Source organism: Lepisma saccharinum, chromosome 13 (genome assembly GCF_977018435.1).
Source record: "Lepisma saccharinum chromosome 13, izLepSacc3.1, whole genome shotgun sequence".
NCBI lineage: Eukaryota > Metazoa > Arthropoda > Insecta > Zygentoma > Lepismatidae > Lepisma > Lepisma saccharinum.
Window position 1 is genome coordinate 73,689,518 of NC_139241.1, and position 23,254 is coordinate 73,712,771.

Below are 23,254 nucleotides of genomic sequence, written 5' to 3' on the forward strand. Positions count from 1 at the left end.
CGTGAAATATGGAGACTAAATTGGGCAGTGTGCATTAACATAAACAGAATTTTGTTGATTAAAAGGCGGAACTTCTTCCACGTTCTTCATCAGTGATATGGGCCAGAAATGGAAAATTTAACAATTACTTAAAATTTTGCACAAACCAATTAAGGTTTTGTACATACACAAATATGCACTAAAGATACGATAGCATAAAATTAAAAAGCATGTAATGTCAAAGAAACATATATTAACTTTTGATGTACCCTGTAATATGCAATCACAATAATCGATTGACTTTGAACTTACTATAAGCAAAATATATTGTCTAATATACAAAAATGGATGTGTGTATGTGTGTATGTATGTAACTATGTATGTTTGTTCCGGCATAACTCTCGAACGCCTGGAGCGATTTCTCCCAAACTTGGTACTAGTTTCACTTGCAACCTGGAAAGAAATACTGTTGGGGTAAGGCACCCCTGGCTCCCCTGGAAGTGGGGGAGGGGAGGGGGTGACATGTAAAAATAATCAAAAACGACTGATATTAGGGTGGAATCCATAGTTTTCGGGGTCTCTAAGATGAATAGTAACACTCCCAATGCCGTTTCACTTCAAGTTCATCACCTGCCGGGATGGGGGGTGAGAGGGGGTGAAAATTAAAATGTCAAAAAATGACCAAGATTAGTGTCGAATCCATAGTTTTTGGAGTCGCTAAGCTAATTGGTGTCATTTACGATGACCAGACCTGGTACACATATGACTTACAATGAGGAAAGAAATACTGTGGGGGTAAGACACCCCTGTGGAGGGGGTGGGAAGGAGGTGACATGTCAAAATAATCGAAAACGACCGATAATAGTGTGGAATCCATAGGTTTCGGGGTCGCTAAGATGAATAGTGACTCTCCCAATGCCGTTCAACTCCAAGAGATCCCTGGCACCCTTAGGGCTGGGGGTGGGAAGGGGGTGACATGTAAAACGATCGACAATCAGTGGGGCAGGAACGTTTTTCATTTGGGGTGTACAAAATTCAGCCTCCCATATATATATATGTCCAATCAAGTGTTGCAATAATAATAATTAGGATAATTATATTTAATTAAATTAATATATTAATTAATTAAATATTTACATTAATTAATATTGTATTGTTATTATTACATGAATAGGTAAAAAATAGTAAAAGAATAGAAATATAACAGCAAGTATTCATTATCTAGCTTACGTGTAGTTTAGATCGCCAAGATTTGCACAAAAACAACTGCCCTGGCAAGGAATTTAATGTCAAGATAGAAAAAGAATTGAATATTTATTGATTAACAAAAAAGGAGTTAGATCCAATTAACGAAAAGTAAAGTTCCTGATTAATACGAGGGTGGTTTGAAAAGTTCTCGGAATGGAATAGAAAGAAACGAATTACAACAGTGATTTTTTTAAAAAATTTTTAATGTAGTCTCCCTGTATACTAATGCACTTGGTCCAGCGATGTTCCAATGCCTTGATCCCATCTCGAAAATTAGATTCCTCCAGGCCTGTGAAATACGTGTCAACTTCGGCTATTATTTCTTCCTTTGAAGAGAATCTCCGTCCACCGAGGAAACGTTTGAGTTTGGGGAAAAGATGAAAGTCTGAGGAAGCCAAATCAGGCGAATAAGGCGGATGTGGCAACAATTCGTAACCAAGTTCATGAATTTTTGACATGGCAACGACACTTGTGTGAGGGCGCGCATTGTCCTGATGCAAGATGATTTTCTTTCTTGCCAAACCTGGCCTCTTTTCCCGTATCTTATGCTTTAGTTGGTCGAGGAGATTAGCGTAGTATTGTCCCGTAATTGTTTGACCAGTGGGAAGCTAATCGATCAACAGAATCCCTTTCGCATCCCAAAACACTGACGCCATTACCTTTCCGGCCGACCGTATTGCCTTTGCTTTCTTTGGTGGTGGTGAATCAACATGTTTCCACTGCTTTGACTGTTGTTTTGTCTCTGGGGTACAGTAGTGGACCAACGTTCCATCTGTCGTCACAAACCGGCGCAAAAATCTGTTTGGTTTCTCTTAAAACGAGTCAAACATTGTTCGGAAATGTCCACTCTGATGCGTTTATGGTCCTGTGTTAAAAGTCGCGGCACCCATCTTGCAGATAATTTTCTCATATCCAATTCAACTGTTAAAATGTGATACGCCCGTTCGGATGACATTCCTATAGCTTCAGCAATTTCACGCACTTTCAGTCGGCGATCCTCCATGACCAATGTATGCACTTTTTCAATAATTTCTGGGGTAGTAGCACATTTTGGGCGACCACTACGTGGATCATCTTCTGAGCTGTCCCGACCAAATTTAAACTCGTTTGTCCACTTTGCAACAGTTGAATATGAAGAAGCAGAGTCCCCCAGGGTGTTCAGAAAATCGGCATGAATTTCCTTTGCTTTCATACCTTTCTTTACGAAGTACTTAATCACCGCTCGAATCTCGATTTTTTCCATCTTCACAAAGCACTGCACGGGAACAACTACAAAGTGACGTCCGCACCACAGATCTCTACCCAGGAAACTGACGCGCCACGTGTTTATTAATAAAGGATGGCCTATTACTATGCGGGAACCTCGTTGTCCTAGCTCTGACATCTGGTGGTGATTCCGAGAACTTTTCAAACCACCCTCATATTTTATGGATATTATCATTAGTAGTGTGCATAAATCTTTGGAATCCTTCAAAGCCGTATGAGCCAAATTCCTTGCCTTCCAATAAGTTCAGCGGATAAAACCATCGAGTATACAGGGTGCAGCAGAAATAACTCCCGGATTTCATTCGTGAATAACAAAGCAACGATAGATGTTATGCAAAATTTTATTTCACAGTTAGAAAGAACAAGTATTACCATTTTGTTTCCCATATGTACCGAGACAACTCCATGAGGAAGACGGCACGCAGTTAATGTAACGTCTAAACGTGATGTATGGATGTTACGCAACTTCTGCAGCCGCAATCGAACGAACATGGCAAATTGGCTGTGTGGTTTCAACAGGATGGTGCCGGTGCCACAGCACGCGTATCGATGAACGTGCTACGTGAAATGTTTCCAGGGCGTCTGATCTCACTTTTAAGTCACCTTCCGTGGCCAACTCGTTCCCCCGAGCTCTCACCCTGCGACTTCTTTCTGTGGGAGTACCTGCAGGGTAAAGTTTACCAAGGAAGGCCCAGGACAGCCAATGATCTGAAAGATGGTATCAGACAGGAAAGAGCGGCAATACCGACCAGACATGACTAGGAGGGTAATGTAGAACTTCAGGGCGAGACTTCAGAAATACGTACACTGAGCAGATCGGCATTTGGACGATATTCTTTTAAAACAAAGTCAACTATGTCACTCAAAATGGTGACTTGTGGCAATTTTGTAAAAAATAATTGGAACATTTTGTTCTTTGCAAATGTGCAATAAAATGGTAAACCTTGTTCTTTCCAACTGTGCAATAAAGTTTTGCATAACATCTATCGTTGCTTTGTTATTCACAAATGAAATCCGGGAGATATTTCTGCCGCACCCTAACTTTTAATTGTTACGCTGTTCAAGCATGGTATTGGCATTGATGGAAATTGAGTATAACAAATGCTAAACAATTATATTTTGATAAATTACTTTTACTACTTGGTAAGTCTTTTGGGGGGAAGGGGTCCGGACCCCTTGGACCCCCACAAAAACGTCCTTGATACCTAGGTATAATGTGAAGCAATGAGAAATATTTTCTTTTAGAACAGCACACACGAATGTCCTGTTATTTAATGCAAAATATGCATAAATATTTTTCATTGTTTTGTTAGAATTTAAGTTTAAAAAAAAAACAGATTTTAAAATCAGATAACAATTCTGAAACATATAAGGCTAAGCTCTGGACCTCATTCTGGGCTTATTTGGATTTCACGGAACAGAAAATCAGGAGTGAGGGGGATCTTGAGCCACCCCAACCAGGAATAATTATCTCCCAACCACTGGATATAGAAACTACATTATATAGAGTTCCACTTCAGTTCCGTTCTTTCTAATTTTAAAAGTCCCATAGCTACGCATAAAAATATCTTTAAACAATTTATGGCAGGTGTGTACCATATCCAATGCCTTCTAGAAGCCATGTATTTGGTATTTTTTCAGACATCTATAGGGTGTTGTATTAAAAAAGAAAAAAATGAGTTCAGGTGGTTCCCAATCAACTCGTAAGAACTCTAACTTTGAAATATTTGTGAAAAATATGACAAATCATTTATTTGTAATATAATTAGCTGTACCTAATGACGCTCTTCAAGTACTGAAAGTAATATCATTCGTTTCATTTACAAAACCGAAATCCTTCAGCTCTCAGAAGTAGCAAGGAAAGCCGTACGCTCAAAAGTTTATTCTTTCTTTTCAATTTTTGGTGGACAATGTGAAGAGCCGGCCAAGGTTTATTTTCGTATGTAGCGGTATTAAATGCAGATACATGCGTGTAGTGTTGCCCACGAGACGAGACTTTGGCCTGTCTCGTCTAGTGGAAATGCTGTGAAATGCTGTCTCGTCTCGAAAATGTTCGTTTGTCAAAGGGACACATGATCAATCTCGTCTCGTCTCGAATTTTTAAAAGCCTGTCCCGTCTCGTCCCGTGGGCAACACTACATGCGTGTGTTTTAGGATGGCATGTCAATTTCTCGTTTATGTGAAAATGTAAACTTTAATGTAAGCAGAAGCATGTGCGCGTCACAGTTAAAGATTTTCGCATCTACAAAGAAAATCCAAAACAGATTCCCACCTCGCCGTACTCTGTGGCGGAGGGGTTAGCATAGCGCGCTATGACGCCTGAGGTCCCAGGTTCGAATCCTAGCCTGCCCATGGGTGTTACTTTTGAGTGTCCATCAATTTCATCATATCATCATCACTCATCCTCATCTTCGCGATTAGCCAAAAGTGGCAGAAATGCGAAGTAAAATAAACCAAATCAATCAATCAAATATTCCCCATCTTACTCCCAGAGACCTTGTAAATCCAATCCAAAATCTACCAATAGAACCTGCAGTGAGTCTCATTTATCTTATGCATTCATCTGACTAATGTAATTTTCTTACAATTTGACTTTAGAGTTTAACATAAAATGGCGTTGTGTTTGTGTTCCATTCGATATCACAATTAGATTTTAAGCAATTTATGTCCAATTATAAGTATACCTAATACATAAGTAAAAAATAGTCCCCCCTCTGATAAAATCGCAAATTGCACCCTGTTTAAATGTCTAGGAAAGATTTCATTTCACCTAGGAATGGTATCGCGATGCGATGAGTCGAGAATTGTCACAGCCTCATCTTGTATCCTGTGTGGTGAGGTCCTTCTCGTTCTTGTTTGTGCTTATTTTTCTTTCGGTTTCCACTCTGAAGTTATGAAAACTTATTCCAAATTTAACTCATTCTCAGATAGGCTATTCGGCACTCTACTTTTTTTTTAAAAAAATATATCTTAATATATAGGCTTAAGTATAGTTTTCCCAACACCATCTTACAAATTTATGAAAAATATGGGTGAGGTACAGGAGTGCATTGTAACCCCCCCCCCCAGTTGGTCTGTCGTGTCTCGTCTCGTTCATGTAAGTGTTCCGTTTCGGAAAATTCCATTATAAATATTCAAAAGAAAATGGGGTCAGTCATATACTCTTCTGATGAAGATTCGTATCTTATCTTCGAATCGACGCGACCACTGCTTTAGAAATGTGTACCCCCCCCCCCCCTTACGCAAAGCAGCAATCGTCTGCAGCGTAATTGTCTGAGAGTCAATCTGATTCCATCGTTCCACACACATTTTAAACAATTTTCATCTCGTTAAAGAGGTTTCCAAGAACTTAGGTCCATGAACTAACTAGTAGCAAGCACAATGTAGTATAATAAGTTTACAATTAAATGTTTTGAATTTCTGTGGTAAGGACTATAATGCTTAAAATTTATAAACAATAATACATTTTTTATTGGGCGAATTGATAATAGGTAATTTTAACAGTAGCACCTTCCGTCTGCTGTCAAATTACCAAAGGGCGGTACAGGGGGTACAACTGGATTTACGGATTTAGGGGGTACAGTACCCCCCTTCAAAAATTTTCGGGGTACAATGTACCCCTGTACCCTCCGTTCCTGCGCCACTGTCGACAATACTGTGGAATCCATAGTTTTCGGGGTCGCTAAGATGAATAGAGGCACTTCCAATACCATTCAACACCAAGACACCCCTGGCACACGTAGGAATGGGGAAGGAAGGGGGTGACATGTAAAAATAATCGAAAACGACCGATATTAGTGTGGAATCCATAGTTTTCGGGGTCGCTAAGAGAAATAGTGACACTCCCAATGCCGTTAAACTCCAAGACAATCCTGGCACCCCTAGGGGTGGGGTGGGAAGGGGGCGACATGTAAAAATAATAATAAACGACCGTTATTAGTGTGGAATCAATAGTTTTCGGGGTCGCTAAGATGAATAGTGACATTTCCAATGCCGTTCAACTTCAAGACACTCCTGGCACCCCTAGGAGTGAGAATGGGGAGGGGGTGACATTTAAAACGACGGATTTTAGTGTGGAATCCATAGTTTTCGGGGTCGCTAAGATGAATAGTTACACTCCCAATGCCGTTCAATTTATTTATTCTTGCTCTTGGAGTTGGAACTAGAAATGTTGTTGATAAATTGTTGTTAAATTTATATTATAGTGAATTTTTAAAATATATTACTTTATAATTTGTATACCGCACTTATACTTTTAAATACCTATAAATAAAATTACTTACATTTTACGCTATAGTTAGAAATAATCAGCAAGTTTGTCTATAAAATATCAGGTAGATATCGGCTTTGTATGTCAGAAGAAATCACGCAGAAAAGAAAATTTGCTTTAGATAAATTATTAAGGAACATGCCAAAGTCTCGAAAGAGACAGAGAGTCTCGAAACCTAAGTCTGAGTCTCGTCTCGGTCTCGTCTCGATAAGTCTCGACTGTTTGGCCTCGTTCTCGTCCCGATTTTTACAACGCCACCTTCGTCTCAGTGTCGTCTCGATAGCATCCCTATCAGGGTTGTTGGTTCAGTAAACATTTTGAACTAATTCCATAATCAAATAAACATCTCAAAATAGGTTAAATAAAAATTATATTGTTACAGTTAATCTTTTGACATATGTAGGTACATCAAACCAATATTTACATCCAAATTGCTTAAAGAGAAAATGTTATTGATTATATTTTGAGGTGTTCAATAATAAGAAATAAATAAATAGGTACAATTAAATTATAACAATTGAAATTGCAGCGATGGTCTTAGTCGGCAGGACGTCTGACTTCCACACGGGAAACCCTGGTTATATTCCCAGGGTGGGTGATCTAAGGCTCAAATCAATGTCCGAGATCAAGAATGTGTGGAGCAATACCCCCCACATACCCCAAATGTGCCTTGATGGCACGATGCTATATGCACGAGGAAATTTACCTTGCCTTAAAATTGCACCATCCTTGGTCTGCAGTAAGATGAACCTCACCCATTTTATCCGTGTATAATACACTGCTATGAATGAACTGTGAAATACTCGTACAATACTCTCTTCATTTCAGGGTGTGGACTTAGGCCAAGCGACAGAATCGTTAATGGATCTCCAGTTCCTCCAGACAAATATTGTTGGCAAGCTCAGGTGATCAGTTGGGTGAATCCAGAGAAGTCCAGTTATGCCCTATGTGGGGGATCAGTCATCTGTGATCAGTACATACTAACCGCTGCACATTGTGTGAATGAAGTGTAAGTAATATTAATAACCTAACGAATATAAATACTTATTATCATACTGTAAAAGTTCGCTTAATTTATTCTTTGGGTTGATGGTGTAAATGAAAATATCAAGAAGTGAGAAGAAACATTCTCAGTGCTCAGGTAAAATTTCAAAATTTTCTGTCGACTGGTTCTCGTGATAATCGCAAAACGTATAACATAAGCTTACACACGCGTGACAAGAAAAACGCTCAAATTTTAGCCAGGGTATGGTAATAGGCCCCAGTAAGCTTATTTTCTTTAATAATTCAATGGTTTTCAAGGGGAAGAAAGCCTCATCATTATTGGAGCAACTAAAAGGTGGTACATGCCTCTTGCAACTCGCATGTAAAAATGCAAGAAGGTGAAATTTGAAAATTAACAGGGTGCTATCAATATCGCCCACTAGTAAATTATTGGGGGAAATGCATACAATCTCCTGCAAATGACACAAATCGCAAACGAAGGTGGAGCAATTGCAGTTTAAGAAGTTGATATTAAGAAATGTGTAACATAAAATATTGCAATGGTGAATAAATAAATGCATTATCACCTGTTCTTGACCCGTAATCTTAACCTGCGAAAATAGGGAGAGGGAATGAAGCTTAGGGGGAGGATACGAGGGTAACGAGAGCACATATGGTGCATCATCCGTTAATTGGCTATTACAACATTAATAATACATGATAAAAACCAATTGAATCGGCAGGTTTAAGACCAAAAAATGACAAAATGGCCTTTTGTACTCGACATCATCGGAAAGCGTCGCTCTACACGTGAGTGCGAAGAAAGATATAAAAAGCAGTTCCTAGAGGAAGATATAGAACCCTGAAATAAACGCCACATTACCAATCAACGGAAAAAAGTGAATGATGTTAGGAAAATCATCCACTACATTCCAGACGACAAAAAACCTTTCTAAGACGTCATGGTAACTTGGCCTACAACTTCTCACCACGATGAAGATCAGTCGATGGATGAACGACTGTTTGTTGTTTGACTTGCCTTCAAATTTTCAAAATTTGGGCATTATTTTGTATTATTCATTCCATTGTGCACTTTCGTGTTGTAAACTACACGATAATATATTTTCTTTCCCGTTGTACACTTTATTTCCGTTTTTTTCCTCAGCAAAAACTTCATACGTTTTAAGGAGGAAATAAATCCACTACTTTTTTACATTTTATACAAGTTCTGGTTTCATGTACATTGTTTATCATGCACTCCTCTATACCTACACAGGGTTCTCACGTTCCAGTACGAATTTTGTTGTTCTTGGATGAACACTCTCCCACTTATACAGTTTTTCTTGAATTCCCACAAATTTACTTTTTGGACTTATTCCCTTCTTAAACCTGCAGATTCAATTGTTCTCATTAGAATTGACATGTTTCAAAATATTTCAGACTTCAGACTTGCATCATTTCTAGTCACCCAGCTCAGAACAATGATTAAATACTACCACCTTAACTGCACGTTAAAGTAAAGTATGATGATTGATTGATTTGCTTTATTTTACTTCGCTTTTTGTGCCACTTTTGGCTAAGATGGGGATGAGTGATGAAATTGATGAATGGACACTCACAAACATCCATGACCAGACCGGGATTCGAACCTGGAACCCCTGACGTCGTAGCGCGATGTGTTAACCACTCCGAAAGTAAACTAACAGAGATACAATATTGACTTACTACATGATACTGACATAATGTGTTACTTGCGTTGAGAAAATAATATAACGTTTGTGTTTTGGTGCATTGCATATATGCCGTCTGTGTTAACCTCGACCATTGACGTAAGTGCGCATGCGCTGACTGGACGGGTTCACTGGTGAAATAGGGGTGACAGCTGCAAGTGATACCAGGTTCCGTGAAAATCGTCTGCCGCTAAAATACCACTGAAGTTACATTAAGATGGGTTGTTATGAGTTGCAACAGCAATCGCAAATAAACAAACAAAAAAAAGTTACCTTCTTCCATAATTTAAACGTGAATTTGAAAAATAGCACCAGAACAAATCATCCTCTGGTCCTTTAAACTTTCTGGCGATGCCCTTGACATTTGTCAGTTTACAGTTTTTATCCTAATGAAAATCTCATAGTCTTGTGTCCACACAGATGGTAAATTGCTTGAAATTTGTACAATATTGTTTAAAGAATTTCTCATAATGTACTTTTCAGGACAGACCCGTCAACGGTAGAGGTATATCTTGGAGCTTACGAAAATTACAGAGATGAGAATGCAGATCCCAACACTGCCGACGAAATCATTGTACACTATGGGTAAGTGGAAAAAATTGTTAGTTAGTTCTGTAATAATTTTGTTTGTGCAATAACGATGAGCATTTCAGTTAACTTACAACCACCGCCTGCTGGATTCCGGTCGCTCGCTACCCTTAAGCTCAACCATAGAATAGTTCTATGGCTCAACCAGATTACAAGCCAACTCTCTTTCTGTGTGTATACGCACACACACACAGCACAATAATTTATGGACATATCACAACATTTTGCGTACTTCTTACAGGGGTGCCGGCTCAAAATTTTCCAAGGGGTGTCAAAAACGAATATCTGCATCCTTAACCCTCAGGTGGGAGCGCCATTTTTTTATACATGAGAGGGCGCGCGGGGACTTTGTTACCGCAGTCGTTTCTTGTTTAAAATTTTGCTTCTTTTATATTTGAAGGGCTCGGGTGTAAAACATGGTAAGTGACAAAATGCAGGTTTCAAGATATTGAAAGTTGATGTTTCAAAAAAATCTGATTTACAAATTAAAATAAATTTCTAAATTATTTACAGCAAATATGTTTACTACCATACAAACATGACATGGCATTCGAATTATTTTTTTCGGTGGTGCTACATGTGATTTGTTTGAGGGTTGTTCAAGGAATTGTTGTACTTACCATGCTTTACATGCAACTATATTATCAGAATGAGTGATCAGATACCGCTTTATTCAAGCTAACTTGTGATAATAATATTATTTTGACATTAGACTTTTTATAGCAAACATAACAATTTGTAACAGAAAAGTGAAAGACTTTAATGATAATAATTTTATTCAATAAACAATAACCTGAGCTACATGTTGTAACAAGTTTTTGCTTTCCTATGACTATGACTAAAATGAAGACCATTAAAAAGTAGATTTCATCGTTTTATTACGTTAGTATTTTAAAAAATAAGTTCTGAATGTTTGTGATTAAAAATAATTTCCTTATATGTACAGGGAGGTTATTTCAGTCGTTCACCGCCAGCGTAGCGGCCGTTCGGCGGACTCTTCATGCAACAGGTCCCGGCAAATTGCATTACAGGAAGTCCGTAACAGAAACCGCTTGTTTTCTAATGTTTCCACTTTTCACAATTACAGTTACAATTACAATTGAAATAAGCACGTACCTTGTCGCAAGGATGCTGGAAAAGGTGTCCTCGCAATTACAAATATTTCTGGCACATTATTTCTGACATCTAATCTTAGATTAGTCATCGCTACTTTATCCTCAGTTGTCGCGACAGCGCCGGCAGCTTATCGGAGGTTGGGTGAGTTGTCAGCCGCGAGAGGGCGCTTCATACTGCACGTGTCGGCAGTGATGCCAACCGTAGGGACATGTCCCTACGCATAGGGACTTTTCACTAAATTTCGCCCGCGTAGGAACGTAGGGACAGATTTTGCCAAATGAGGGAAAACGTAGGTACTTTTTTCAATCTTGGTAAATTACATTTTATGAATTTGTTTATCTGGATACTTTAGCGAGGAGGAGAAAAAAGAACTAACTAACAGATCTCCATCAGAATTTTGGAACATGTTATCGGTTACCAAAAACTTTCAAGGCAAGTTCCTTTTTGAAAACATTTCCACTCTCGCGAAAATAGTGCTAACATTGCCGCATTCTAACGCGGAAACGGAAAGAATATTTTCAATGTTAAGTGATACAAAAACAAAAAAGGGAAATAAAATGGGACCAAAATTGTTAAAGAATGCAGGAAATACAGCATCACCAACCAACATCTATCTCTTCACAGCAGCAGCATGTATGACTTCAAATAACATAATCAACAGTAAACGACTCAACATTATTCATTAGGGGTGTGCTGGATTCTTTACTTTAAAAAGTCGTTAATTCTCGACGTTTTCTGCCTTGTAAGTTTCTGGAACTTATCGAAAGTTGTAAGTTTTTATTCTAGAAATGCAAAAACAATCACTTAAAGTGAAAATGACTTGTAAAATTCGAGATTTCCAGTGCTTCGGGAAATTTCGAACATTTCCCGTCCCGAAAATTTTCCGACTTGGTCGGGAAATTGCAAATTTTTCAGTCCCGAATGTCGGGATTTAAAAAAATTACCGTCCCGATCCCGTCCCGACCCAAAAAATTCTGTCCCGCACAACCCTATTATTCATTAAGGCAAGAATTTACAATACCGGACCCTTCTGTAATTTCTATGCTACGTCTTATACTCACGAAATAATTATTCGTGATGATTTATCTCAAATTAACATGTTGGGGTGAGGGGGAAAAATGTTCATTAACGTGTAGAAGTTGTAAAATAAGCTTTTCAATTCTTGCAATGATTCTCCGTATACAAGTATGGTAGCCATATTTGTTGATATGAACAAATTACGATTAGTTACGCTGTCTACAGCGTTGCCACACTGTTGATTTCATACTTGGAGAGCATGGATCGTGTAAGAATGGCGGAAGAGAACAGTAAAAAAGTTGTTAATGTTGTACAGATTGTTAGGTGGAGTGTGCAGGAGGATGGCTGTGGGCTAATTAATAAACTTATGGATTTCAGTATATTGCCCAAAGAACGTGCTTACATGTGACAGCGACAATCACGATGTAGAAGAACTGATTTGATTACAGGAAAATTTGGCAACAGTACATCAATCATAAAATTGCAGAATACGAAAATAGCGTCTTCGATGATGAACGTTTCCCGTTAAAGTGCTACGAAAATAATATTTTTTATCGGTTCGTAATCACAATTACCGCAAAACCATTCAGGAATAGCCCCACTGACCATTCTCGGTAAGTTTAGGTTAAGTTAGGTTAGGCAAACATAGTTAAAATTTGGGCTCGAAAAAAACATGCACGGGTAGCCCAACAAACCATTGACGGATAGCCCCACGAACCATTCAGGTACGGTTAGGTTAGGTTAGGATAGGCAAACATAGTTAAAATTTGGGGTCGTAGTAATATCAGGAATGTATATTTCGTTTTTTAAGTATTGGAAACACAAAATCTTCCGGTAAATAATAAGCAATCGTGCCGATCGCGGACCACTCAATGTCACTTATTTTGCAATTTCTACACGTGACCCCGCAAATCTTAACTTGAAATTCGTGATTAGGAGGCCTCAATTAGTGAGTATGCAAAATATTACAAAAATCGGGGAGGGGTCATGTATTGTAAATTCGCTCCTTCATTAATTGTGGAAGCACCGAGCAGAAAGATTTGGTAAGTAAATGTGTATATTTTATCTTCTGTTTTGCATGCTAATGAGGTGTTGCTTTTTAGTTACTTTACTTGGCGTAGGGACATTTGGTCAGTTGTAGGGACATTTTGACTACGTCTGTAGGGACATTGCTGAAAAATGGTTAGCAACACTGTCGGCTACCAGACGTCAGTGTTCGTTCATGTTCAATTCTGTTTGCGTTCAACAGTACGCGTGTTGCTTATACTGTGTTATTGTAATGTGCTACTCATGGCCAGTGCTTTATTGTGTGTTAATTGTTATTCATTCATTACTTATGTCGTTAAACAAATATAGTCTTGAACAGAGAGTTTTTATGTACGATAATTACGTGAAAACGAATTCTTGCAGAAAAGTGGTCAGGCAATTACGAGACACAGGATCTCTTGAACCTAAGAAACGTGTTGTATTGCTGTTGAAGTAGGTCATTTTCAACATCTCTTATAACACAGGAGGTTAGTGATCATCATTATTATTACTTTTAAATATCATTTTACGCTTTCGGTTTGCTTTATGCGCCGGGATGCTGTCTTCCTTTCTGTCAACTGAGGTTAAGTAGCGATGTCTAATCTAAGATTAGATGTCAGAAATAAGGTGCCAGAAATATTTGTATGTGGGAGGACACCTTTTCCAGCATCCTTGCGACAAGGTACGTGCTTATTTCAATTGTAATTGTAACTGTAATTGTGAAAAGTGGAAACATTACAAAACAAGCGGTTTCTGTTACGGACTTCCTGAACGCAATTTGCCGGGACCTGTTGCATGAAGAGTCCGCCGACCGGCCGCCACGCTGGCGGTGAACGACTGAAATAACCTCCCTGTATATGGAGATCAATATTCGTAAAAAAATGATTATATATGAGCGGTTTTTCAGCTTCACATATCTACTTCACATACACAGAGGCTCTATTTATTACCTCAGCATGCCAAGCAGAATGCGATTCACAAGCCTCTCTTGATACAAAACTGTGTTACGTAGACTATGCAAATTCCACACAATGGCAATATTAGAATTTTGGGATTCAATAAGAAATTTATGCATAAAATAGGGAATTTTTCGAAAAATTGAAGATATAAAATATTTTTGGAAAAGTGGAAGCACGATTTTTTTAAAAAAACAAAAAAGCGAAAAACGAAAAAACTATTTTTTTCGGAAAACTATTTTTTTTTCGAAATACGAAGACCGATTTTTTTTTTTGAAAAACGATTTTTTTAAAAAAAAAACTATATTCCTTTCGAAAGACTATCTTTATTCGAAAAACAAGAAAGCGAGAAACGATTTTTTTTCAAAAACGCAAAAATCGAAAAAATTCATTTTCGAAAATCGAAAAAAATCTTTCGAAAAGGCCATCCCTAGTTTAAATCTCTATCTTCAAGATAACAATTACTGGCCCCCGTGGCGGGTGGTAAGTTAATCACGCTACGACGCCAGGGGTCCCGGGTTCGAATCCCGGCCTGGGAATGGATGTTTTGAGTGCTTATTCGTCAATTTCATCATATCATCACTCATCTCCATCTTCGCAAATAAGCCAAAAGTGACACAAGACTTGAAGTAAAATGAAGACACAATTATGACGTTGTAACTTTGTGTTGTGTTTTTCTTTAACTTGACATGTTTGTATACAATGATTTCAAATGTACACAGGGCTTAAGTTTTTAATAGTTTTAACTGATAATTAGCTCTTATGGATTAAAAGAGTTATAATTTCGAACCAAGAAGAATACATATTTGCAATATCAACAATAAAATAATTTGCTTTCATCAGTGTCACACATATCATAAATACGAAAGTTAATTAAATTACAAATACGTTATTAGGTCCACCATAAAAATATTATAACTTTTAAAATGCGCATTACAGATTTAGGAAAGAAATATTTTATAAAAAAAAACTAAACTGTTCCAAATAATTTATATGATTCCGATCAAATTACATATTCCTCAAGTGTAATACATTTTGACGTTGCTTGTAAGGCATGGTATCTTCAAGCACCCTTAAATGCGTATACCCAATTAAAAATCAAAGGAATTTCTATGTGACTATAGTTATATATATCTAGTAGAAGAAAGTATGTGCTTCTCTACTAGATCGCAGTTCACATCCAGTACGAGAGTAAATTTAATTCGAAACTGCCATTATGAGCACTGCTGCACGTAAACTATGGTATCTACAGTATGTAATGACCCCGAGTTGGCCATTACTTCGAGGTTTTATATTATTATTATTATTATTATACGAATATTATTATATCTCACATTATTATCTCATGCTTATTATAGTTTCACGTATTATGCAATTAATAATTCATATCTCTCTCTCTCTCTCTCTCTCTCTTTCTGGCTCTACAGCCCCTGGTGGGCCTTGGCCTCCTCCACAATCAGCCTCCATTCCAATCTATCATCAATTCTTCTCCTCCATCCTTTAATTTTCATTGTCCGCAAGTTTGCAGCGACGTCGTCTATTCATCGAAGTCGTGGTCTGCCTTTTCTTCTTGAGTGGTGAAGCTTTTCTTTCAACATTCTTCTTGGCATCCGGTCTTCCTTCATTCTCTCCACATGCCCCAACCACTTTATTCTCTGGGCTTTGACAAATCTCACTATATCTTGGCCTTTTATTAAATCATCTAGCTCTGCATTATATCTTATTCTCCAGTCGTCATCTTCCTTCACAGGTCCATATATCTTTCTTAATATTCTTCTCTCAAATATTCTGAGGGCATTTTCATCTGACAGTTTCAAAGTCCAATGATCTGATCCATAAGTGACAACTGGTCGTACCAGTGTCTTATAAAATTTAAGCTTTGTATATCTTGTGATCAGTCTATTTCTATACAACTGCATATTTGCAAAATATGCACGATTGCCTGCCTGTATTGTTTCCTTTATTACTTTACTCATATCATTATCACTATATACCATTGTCCCCAGATATTTAAAACAAGGAACTCCCTCAAACTTATTATCTCCAATTGCCAGATCTTGAGGTGTTCTTCTGATCTCAGAGTTAGACATTCTCATATACTTTGTCTTTTTTCATTTACAGTGAGCCCTATTTTTATTGCTTCTCTTTCCATTTGCTCATAGATTTGTTTAAGTGTTCTTATTGTTCTAGAAATGATTGTAACATCATCTGCATATGAGCATATTTGACTGGACTTTCCAATTTGGTTCCCTTTTGGTCAACTACATTCATTACTTTGTGCAATGCTAGATTAAATAATACTGCCGAAAGGTCATCCCCTTGTTTCACTCCTGTGTTGTTACTATAAACTTTCACTCGTGCCTTAGTACTACTAATATTCATTCTTATTAGTCTTATTATTTTGAGGGGAATATTATACTCTTCAAGTACCTTAAACAGTTCATTTCGATTAACACTGTCAAAAGCCTGCCTGAAGTCAACAAATAAAAAATGCAAATCCACATCATGTTCATAAAACTTTTCCATCATCTGTCTAATCATAAATATCTGATCAGTAGTGCTTCTGCCAGGGCAAAATCCACATTGCTACTCTCCCAGTGTATCTTCTGTGTAACATTTTATTCTCTCACTGATCAATCCTGACAAGATCTTATAGACCACACTAAGAAGTGTGATGCCTCTGTAATTTTTCGCATATTAATTTATCACCTTTTTTATAAATTGGGCATATTATTCCAGATTTCCATTTATGGGACATTGTTTCATTTTCCCATATCATTACAATCAATCTATGTATTGCTGCCAACAATGTGTTACCACCAAGTTTGATAAGTTCAATTATCACTTCATCCTCGCCTGGAACTCTATTATTACTCATTTTCTTCATTACAAATTCAACTTCTTCAATACTGGTACTTGTATCTCATGACCATCCCTATTTCGTATATTCCTATTATACTGCTCTTCTTCTTGGTCTTCCACTTTATTCAAAATCTCTTTAAAGTGCTCTGCCCATTGAGTATCTGATTCTCTTCTACAATTACTTTCCCATTCTTATCCTTACATACTTCTATTCTTGGCTCAAATCCTATTCTCATTCTATTTAAAGCTCTATAGAATTTTCTTATTTCACTTTGCTGATTTAGTTCTTATATTTCTTGCATCTTCTTTTTATACATCATTTTCTTCTTTTCTTTGCATACCCTTCTTAGTTCCTTGTACCTCTCAGCATTACTTCGAGTTTCCCTCTGTAACATTCTCTCTCTCTAGCTCTATTCTTCTCATCTATAACCTGTCTGCACTCTTCATCAAACCACTCATTCCTTTTAGTTTTCTCTTCTCCAAAAGTTTCTTGTGCTACCTCCTTTATCACTCCCTCTATTATTTCCCATTCTTCCTCAACCACTCGAAGTCTGTTATTCTCAATCTCCTTCAGTTTACTCTGTATCTTACTTACATATTCATATATATATATATATATATATATATATATATATATATATATATATATATATTCATCAATATTTTATTAATGCCTTAAGACAATTTTCCAAAATGGCCGCCTTTATAATCGTTAACATTATACACTGATATATCTACAAGTGTTCTAAGGAGTGTTATAAGTTTAATTTTGATCAGTGAATTGAAGCCGAAGTTATTAATATCTCATTTAAATTCCTTATATTAATTTGTAGTTCATGTTTTTGGCAGACGCTATTCTATTCCGCATTATTTCAAATTGCATTGTTGATTTGTTTAAATTCTTTTGTCGAGTAGAAGGTCACGCGTTCCTGCTTGCATTGTTGCCACGGCATATAAAAATTCACTGTGCCAGATGAATGTATACTTCTAATATTTTACTGTTCAAACATATCCAATTTCTGGTAATATAAAAGTTGTTGTGTCTGGTACCACTGTAGCAGTGGGAAGGTGTAACCGTCTTTCAGAGATCGCAAAACATCGGTGAGATCTCGCGAAGCAAGAGCTGCTTCGCATCGCGGGCATTTTCGCGTACGTATCTCGCACGGATAACGATCGGAATTGTCTGTCTTTAGTTTGTATTACGTAGTGTACGAGTGTGCTTAATATTCTAATAAAACCAGATTAGAATAGACTGCGGTTTTCTTTATTTAAAAGCCGTTATACTTAGTTCAGAGCAGGAATAGGAGAACATCCACGAGGCCGTTACGGAACTTCACCAGTGGATCAAAGGGGAAGGGACATTTTAATTCAGCACGAATCCGGAAATGTTCATATCATGTTCTACTAAGGTAAGTGTACTTGTGAAGTGCATCGCTACGGGACGTAGCAAGTAGATACCATGTTTTACATGAAATAGAATGAAGGTGACCATGCACAGTTTTAGTCGCATTTTTTGTTGTCAGCGTCTTCATTCTCCTAATTCTTAGTCGGTGGTACATATTCCGGGTCATTATGGGAATCATACACTTTCTAACTCGTTATCATCCTTGCTGTTGCCTCAATACTCGCGAACTTTCTGAGACACGTTGCAATTCAGTGACAGTCGTTTCGCCGCCATCTTTGCTACTTACCATACTTTACATGAAACAATTGGTAGATACCATAACTTTCAACACGTCTAGCTCTGTCATCTGTTGACGAAACGAAACACTTCGAGTACGATTCGACTCCATTTACGATGGACTACACGATGCACATTGTAACTCCAAAATGTCACTTACCATGTTTTACACCCGAGCCCTTCATTTATAATCGAATACCTTTATTTAGATATGTTCTTGCATTCTTTATTTGTGTCTTTCAATGTACAAATGTTTACTTCTTAATGATTTCTTTATTTGTTTTCACTCATACAATGATAATTTGTTGTTCTTATATAATATACATAATGTACTATATGTATCTTTGCGTTTAAACATGTTATTTTAACTTATGCAATAATGAGGTTATTACAGACTTTGTTTGTGTCTAAGTTTGTTGTTAAATGATTATTTTTTATTTATTTTCAATCATACAATAATAAGTTGTTGTTTATCCGATAAATGACATGATGAATAGATATAAACATTAAATAAAATTTAAACTTCATAGCTATAAAACTAATAATAGATACAAAAGCAACAATAACAAAAATACAATTTTACTTACATAAACATAATGTACTAACCTATTTCAGACCGTTGGTTCAATTGCTTTTCAATTGTAAATTTAATTGAACTGTTTCAGTGAAAATTAAATTGCTTAGAAACGACTTTACAAACAGATTTCTCTATTCCATTTCAGGTATAACACTAGCAACCTTGCCAATGATATCGCATTGATCAAGCTGAAAGAACCAATTGAATATGGGTCAAGCATTTGTCAAGTTTGCTTGTCTTCGGACAATGAACTAACAACTGGAACGGAATGCGTTGTGACCGGCTGGGGAAATACAGAGGAAGACGTATGTATTATCCAAGATATCGCATATTAATAGTTTCTTAAGAAATCGATACGTATTGATTGATTTTGAGAGTCAATTCTCAGTAAACTAATTTTTGGGTGCTGTTGGTTAAACAAGAAAATAAGGACAGAAAACAGGCAAAACCTGAATTTTGGGCATTCTTTGTTGCACTACAACAGTGGAAAGCAAAAATGCCTCATGAAAACAAGCGAATGTTTGTAATCAAGCAGTGTTATACTAATATTATATGAAAACAGAATATTGGGGGTAGGGGGTTGCTTTTCAAAGATACGCCACTCCGAACCAACTCATATTTCACTGTTCGTGAGAAATGGAGGGTATGGCCTTCAACTTCAACATTATCTTCAGGGTGTTTTTTCAAGACCTCAAAGTTACAATGTGTTCATTTCTTATGATCTACTTCAACATAAAAGACCCAACCAAACAAAAGAAATACAACTAACTATCTCACTTTGTCTGAATATCAAAATAATGACTCTTAGGCTCTGTCCGAAAGGTACAAAGTACAGCCTTGAAGTATGGTCTTGGCGTAAGTGACGTCACCTAGTACAGTTCGAAAGCGCCAAGAACAGAAGTACGCAAGTGCACAGCTCGCAATACAGATGGTTGCTGACTAGGTCAAATGATTTCCGCACTCGTTGTTCATTTGTTTAAAATCACGGAGGTAGAAAGCGAGCAGCACAGGTAGATCTACGTTATTGGCCAGCAAGTTGTTGGTTATAGTTCTTCTAATGTGTGGAAATGTATGTGTATGAGCATTTGAAAATTCTATGTGGTTTCTATTGTGAAAAACAAGTGTTTAAACGGCGAGGAAAACAACGAGTACTGAGTTTTATCTACTGGTCGTATTTGGCGCTGCAGTCGAAGTGCAATTCGAAAGACAGCACTTCCAGTCCACGAATTGAAGACCGCACTCCAAGACCATACTCGGGGGATGCTTGCTTCAAGTACGGTCTTGCACCGACCTTAATATGGCTCTCCAAATATATTTCTAGATACGTGTCTGACTGTTGTCATTTGCTTATACTATCAACTTTTAAATTCTTTCCAATTACAGGGAAATACTTCCGATGTCTTACAAGAAACCACCCTAGAAATATATGACAGAGACATGTGCTCGGAAAAATATGGTGATATAACTGGGAAAATCTGTGCATACGGTGAAAATACAGATTCTTGCCAGGTAGGTAAACGACGCATACAAGAAGATTTTTTTGCCGAGTATTGCTTTAGCCATATGGTAATCATAAAGTGATGTGCCGGAGACTGTAGTCTGTGCCTACATGTGTTGTCTGCGCTGATCTGCGCTTTGTTTATTGGTTTTAAGCTTTACGCAACCCTGGCCTATTTCTAGGGTGACATGTTACGTTTGTTGTGAACAATAACGTCCTGACGACAAAGTTAATGTATCACTCGACAGTGGAACAATGAAACGATAGTGTTGCAATATGCAGATAGTAAATACCTGAACATGAGCAATCTCTAGGTAAGGATGTTCACCATAACTTGTACCATCAAGGGGTTGGCCGATAATTTTAATCAGAAAACCATGGACAAGCATTTGCGATTTGACTCAAAGTGATTTACCAAATTTCATCCAATTCCATTGTAAAGTGTATTATTTTTATTGTTTTTGTGTTAATATTGTACACAATATTACAATATTTCAAATGAGCAATTTAAACATTGGGCAATAGTTTTTCTATTGCATGTTATATATATGATGAGTGTCTGTTGGTGTTCAATTTATTTCAAGCCAGAAACTGTAAATGGGTTTATCGCTTATGAAAAAGAAAGCACTTGACTTCAGGAAATGGGCCAATTGTGTACTCGATTTCGAGTATAGAGTTGATTGATTTTTTTTAACTATATAGTGCAACACTAGCGCTTAAATTTCCTAGTCGTTTCATAGATAAAGTCACCTTCTACCGTCTTTATGCCATCACGGTGAAAACAATCGAAATACACAACCCCTATATTGCTTCATGGAAAAAAGATACATCTACCTGTAGGTAATGTAGACTATAGTGCCATAGGGATACCAGATGTGAATTTGACACATTTACAGCTCAAAACTAATACATTTTAAAATAAATTCTTGATTAGAAAAATTTTGAAACTTACATTCAATAATAGTGCATATGTTGTAATTAAGCAAGGGTTGACAAAAATATTCTTGATTTGTAAATTGCAATAAATCTGAAATTGATGGGGGTGGGGGGTAAGTGTCATCTGCCCGCCACAAGTTTCTCGGTGTTTCAACTTGTCATTTACTTTACAAAAGACTTGTGTATTTTACAGGGCGACAGTGGCGGTCCTTTGGTAAACAAGGAAACAAGCAGCTATGAGCAAATAGGTGTCGTTTCATCTGGATCTGGCTGTGCTCGCCCAGACACTCCAGGTAGGTATCAAGACTTACAACGTCCTAGGTCTCAACGAGAGCAGAAATAAATTTATAGAAAAGAAGAGTGCTTATTGCTCCTCCCCCAATCTCTACTCTGTATTTTATATTTCTTGTTTTTATATATAATATAAAAGTTTTTCTTGGTTTTTTTATAATTTTATATTTACGTCGCTCTCCTGCCAAATGTATGACAAGGGTGTCCAAGGGTAAACCTTTACTTTTTTACACAGACAGAAGACACACACACACAAATATATACAGAGTGTCATTTTAATGTCGCCCACGGACCACAGATTCGTATAGAGGACATCAAAACAAACAACTTTTCCCAGTAACATTTTTCTCGTTGGTGCGTCGATTCGACGCTACAGCCGTTCAAAAAAGACCGTTTTGCCGCCTGGATGCTGGCAACCCAACACAACATTTGATCGTACCTGTGACGTCATATCCTGCGGCGAAACAGTGCACGGTAGGGTTGCAAGGAACACACAAATTTTGTGAAAAATGACAAACTACCAACCACATTATTAGCTGTAAAACGAAGCGAGACACGCGTCCAGCAGACCGAAGATCATAGCCTACCAGCCAGAATATCAGCAGTCATTTCAGGGGAAGGGGGAAGTGAACCAACGATATGAGAAATGGTAAAAAACGTATTCAAAATGAAATGGACTTACAGGTTACACGTGACTGTTTACGCCCAACTACATGTCAAATATTTGCAAATCTCGTTGCAAGGTTGATATCTACAGGTTTGTGTCTTGTGGTACTTTTGTGCTGATAACGGAAGTATCAGAGGTTCACGTTGTTACATTACGGCTAAAACACGTACAACCACAGTAACAATCTAATGATGAATCAGTACCGAATATACTGCGCTGTTCACATTTGCAAACTATTACATGTGTATCCGGTGCATAGATAAACACATAGTCGTCTTAGAGCTTGTATTACTACTACTTATATCCCTGTATTTTCAACCATTTTTGCCACTTGCCTCATAATGCTCTGAATATACATTATATTATCTGTTACTTACCTTTGGAATTTTGAGTTCTTTCATTTCTATTTTGTCATCTGTTCAGTGTGTCACAGACAGCATTCAGGCGGCAAAACGTTTTTTTTTTAACGACTGTAGCGCCGAAACGACGCACCAACGAGAAAAATGTTATATATATATACAGGGTGTCATTTTAATGGCGCCCACGGATCACGGAAACGTAT

The 23,254-nt window shown here is 37.4% G+C and overlaps 1 protein-coding gene across 1 annotated transcript in view; it reads left to right on the plus strand.

The window, feature by feature from the left end:
- Positions 1-23,254, plus strand: part of LOC145997041 (chymotrypsin-1-like) — a 33,093-nt gene that overhangs the window by 8,305 nt on the left and 1,534 nt on the right. The window contains exons 2-6 of the mRNA XM_083133663.1: positions 7,592-7,772; positions 9,961-10,062; positions 19,446-19,605; positions 20,684-20,809; positions 21,928-22,027. Coding sequence (XP_082989789.1) covers positions 7,592-7,772; positions 9,961-10,062; positions 19,446-19,605; positions 20,684-20,809; positions 21,928-22,027 — 669 coding nt within the window. The remainder of the gene's footprint in view (positions 1-7,591; positions 7,773-9,960; positions 10,063-19,445; positions 19,606-20,683; positions 20,810-21,927; positions 22,028-23,254) is intronic.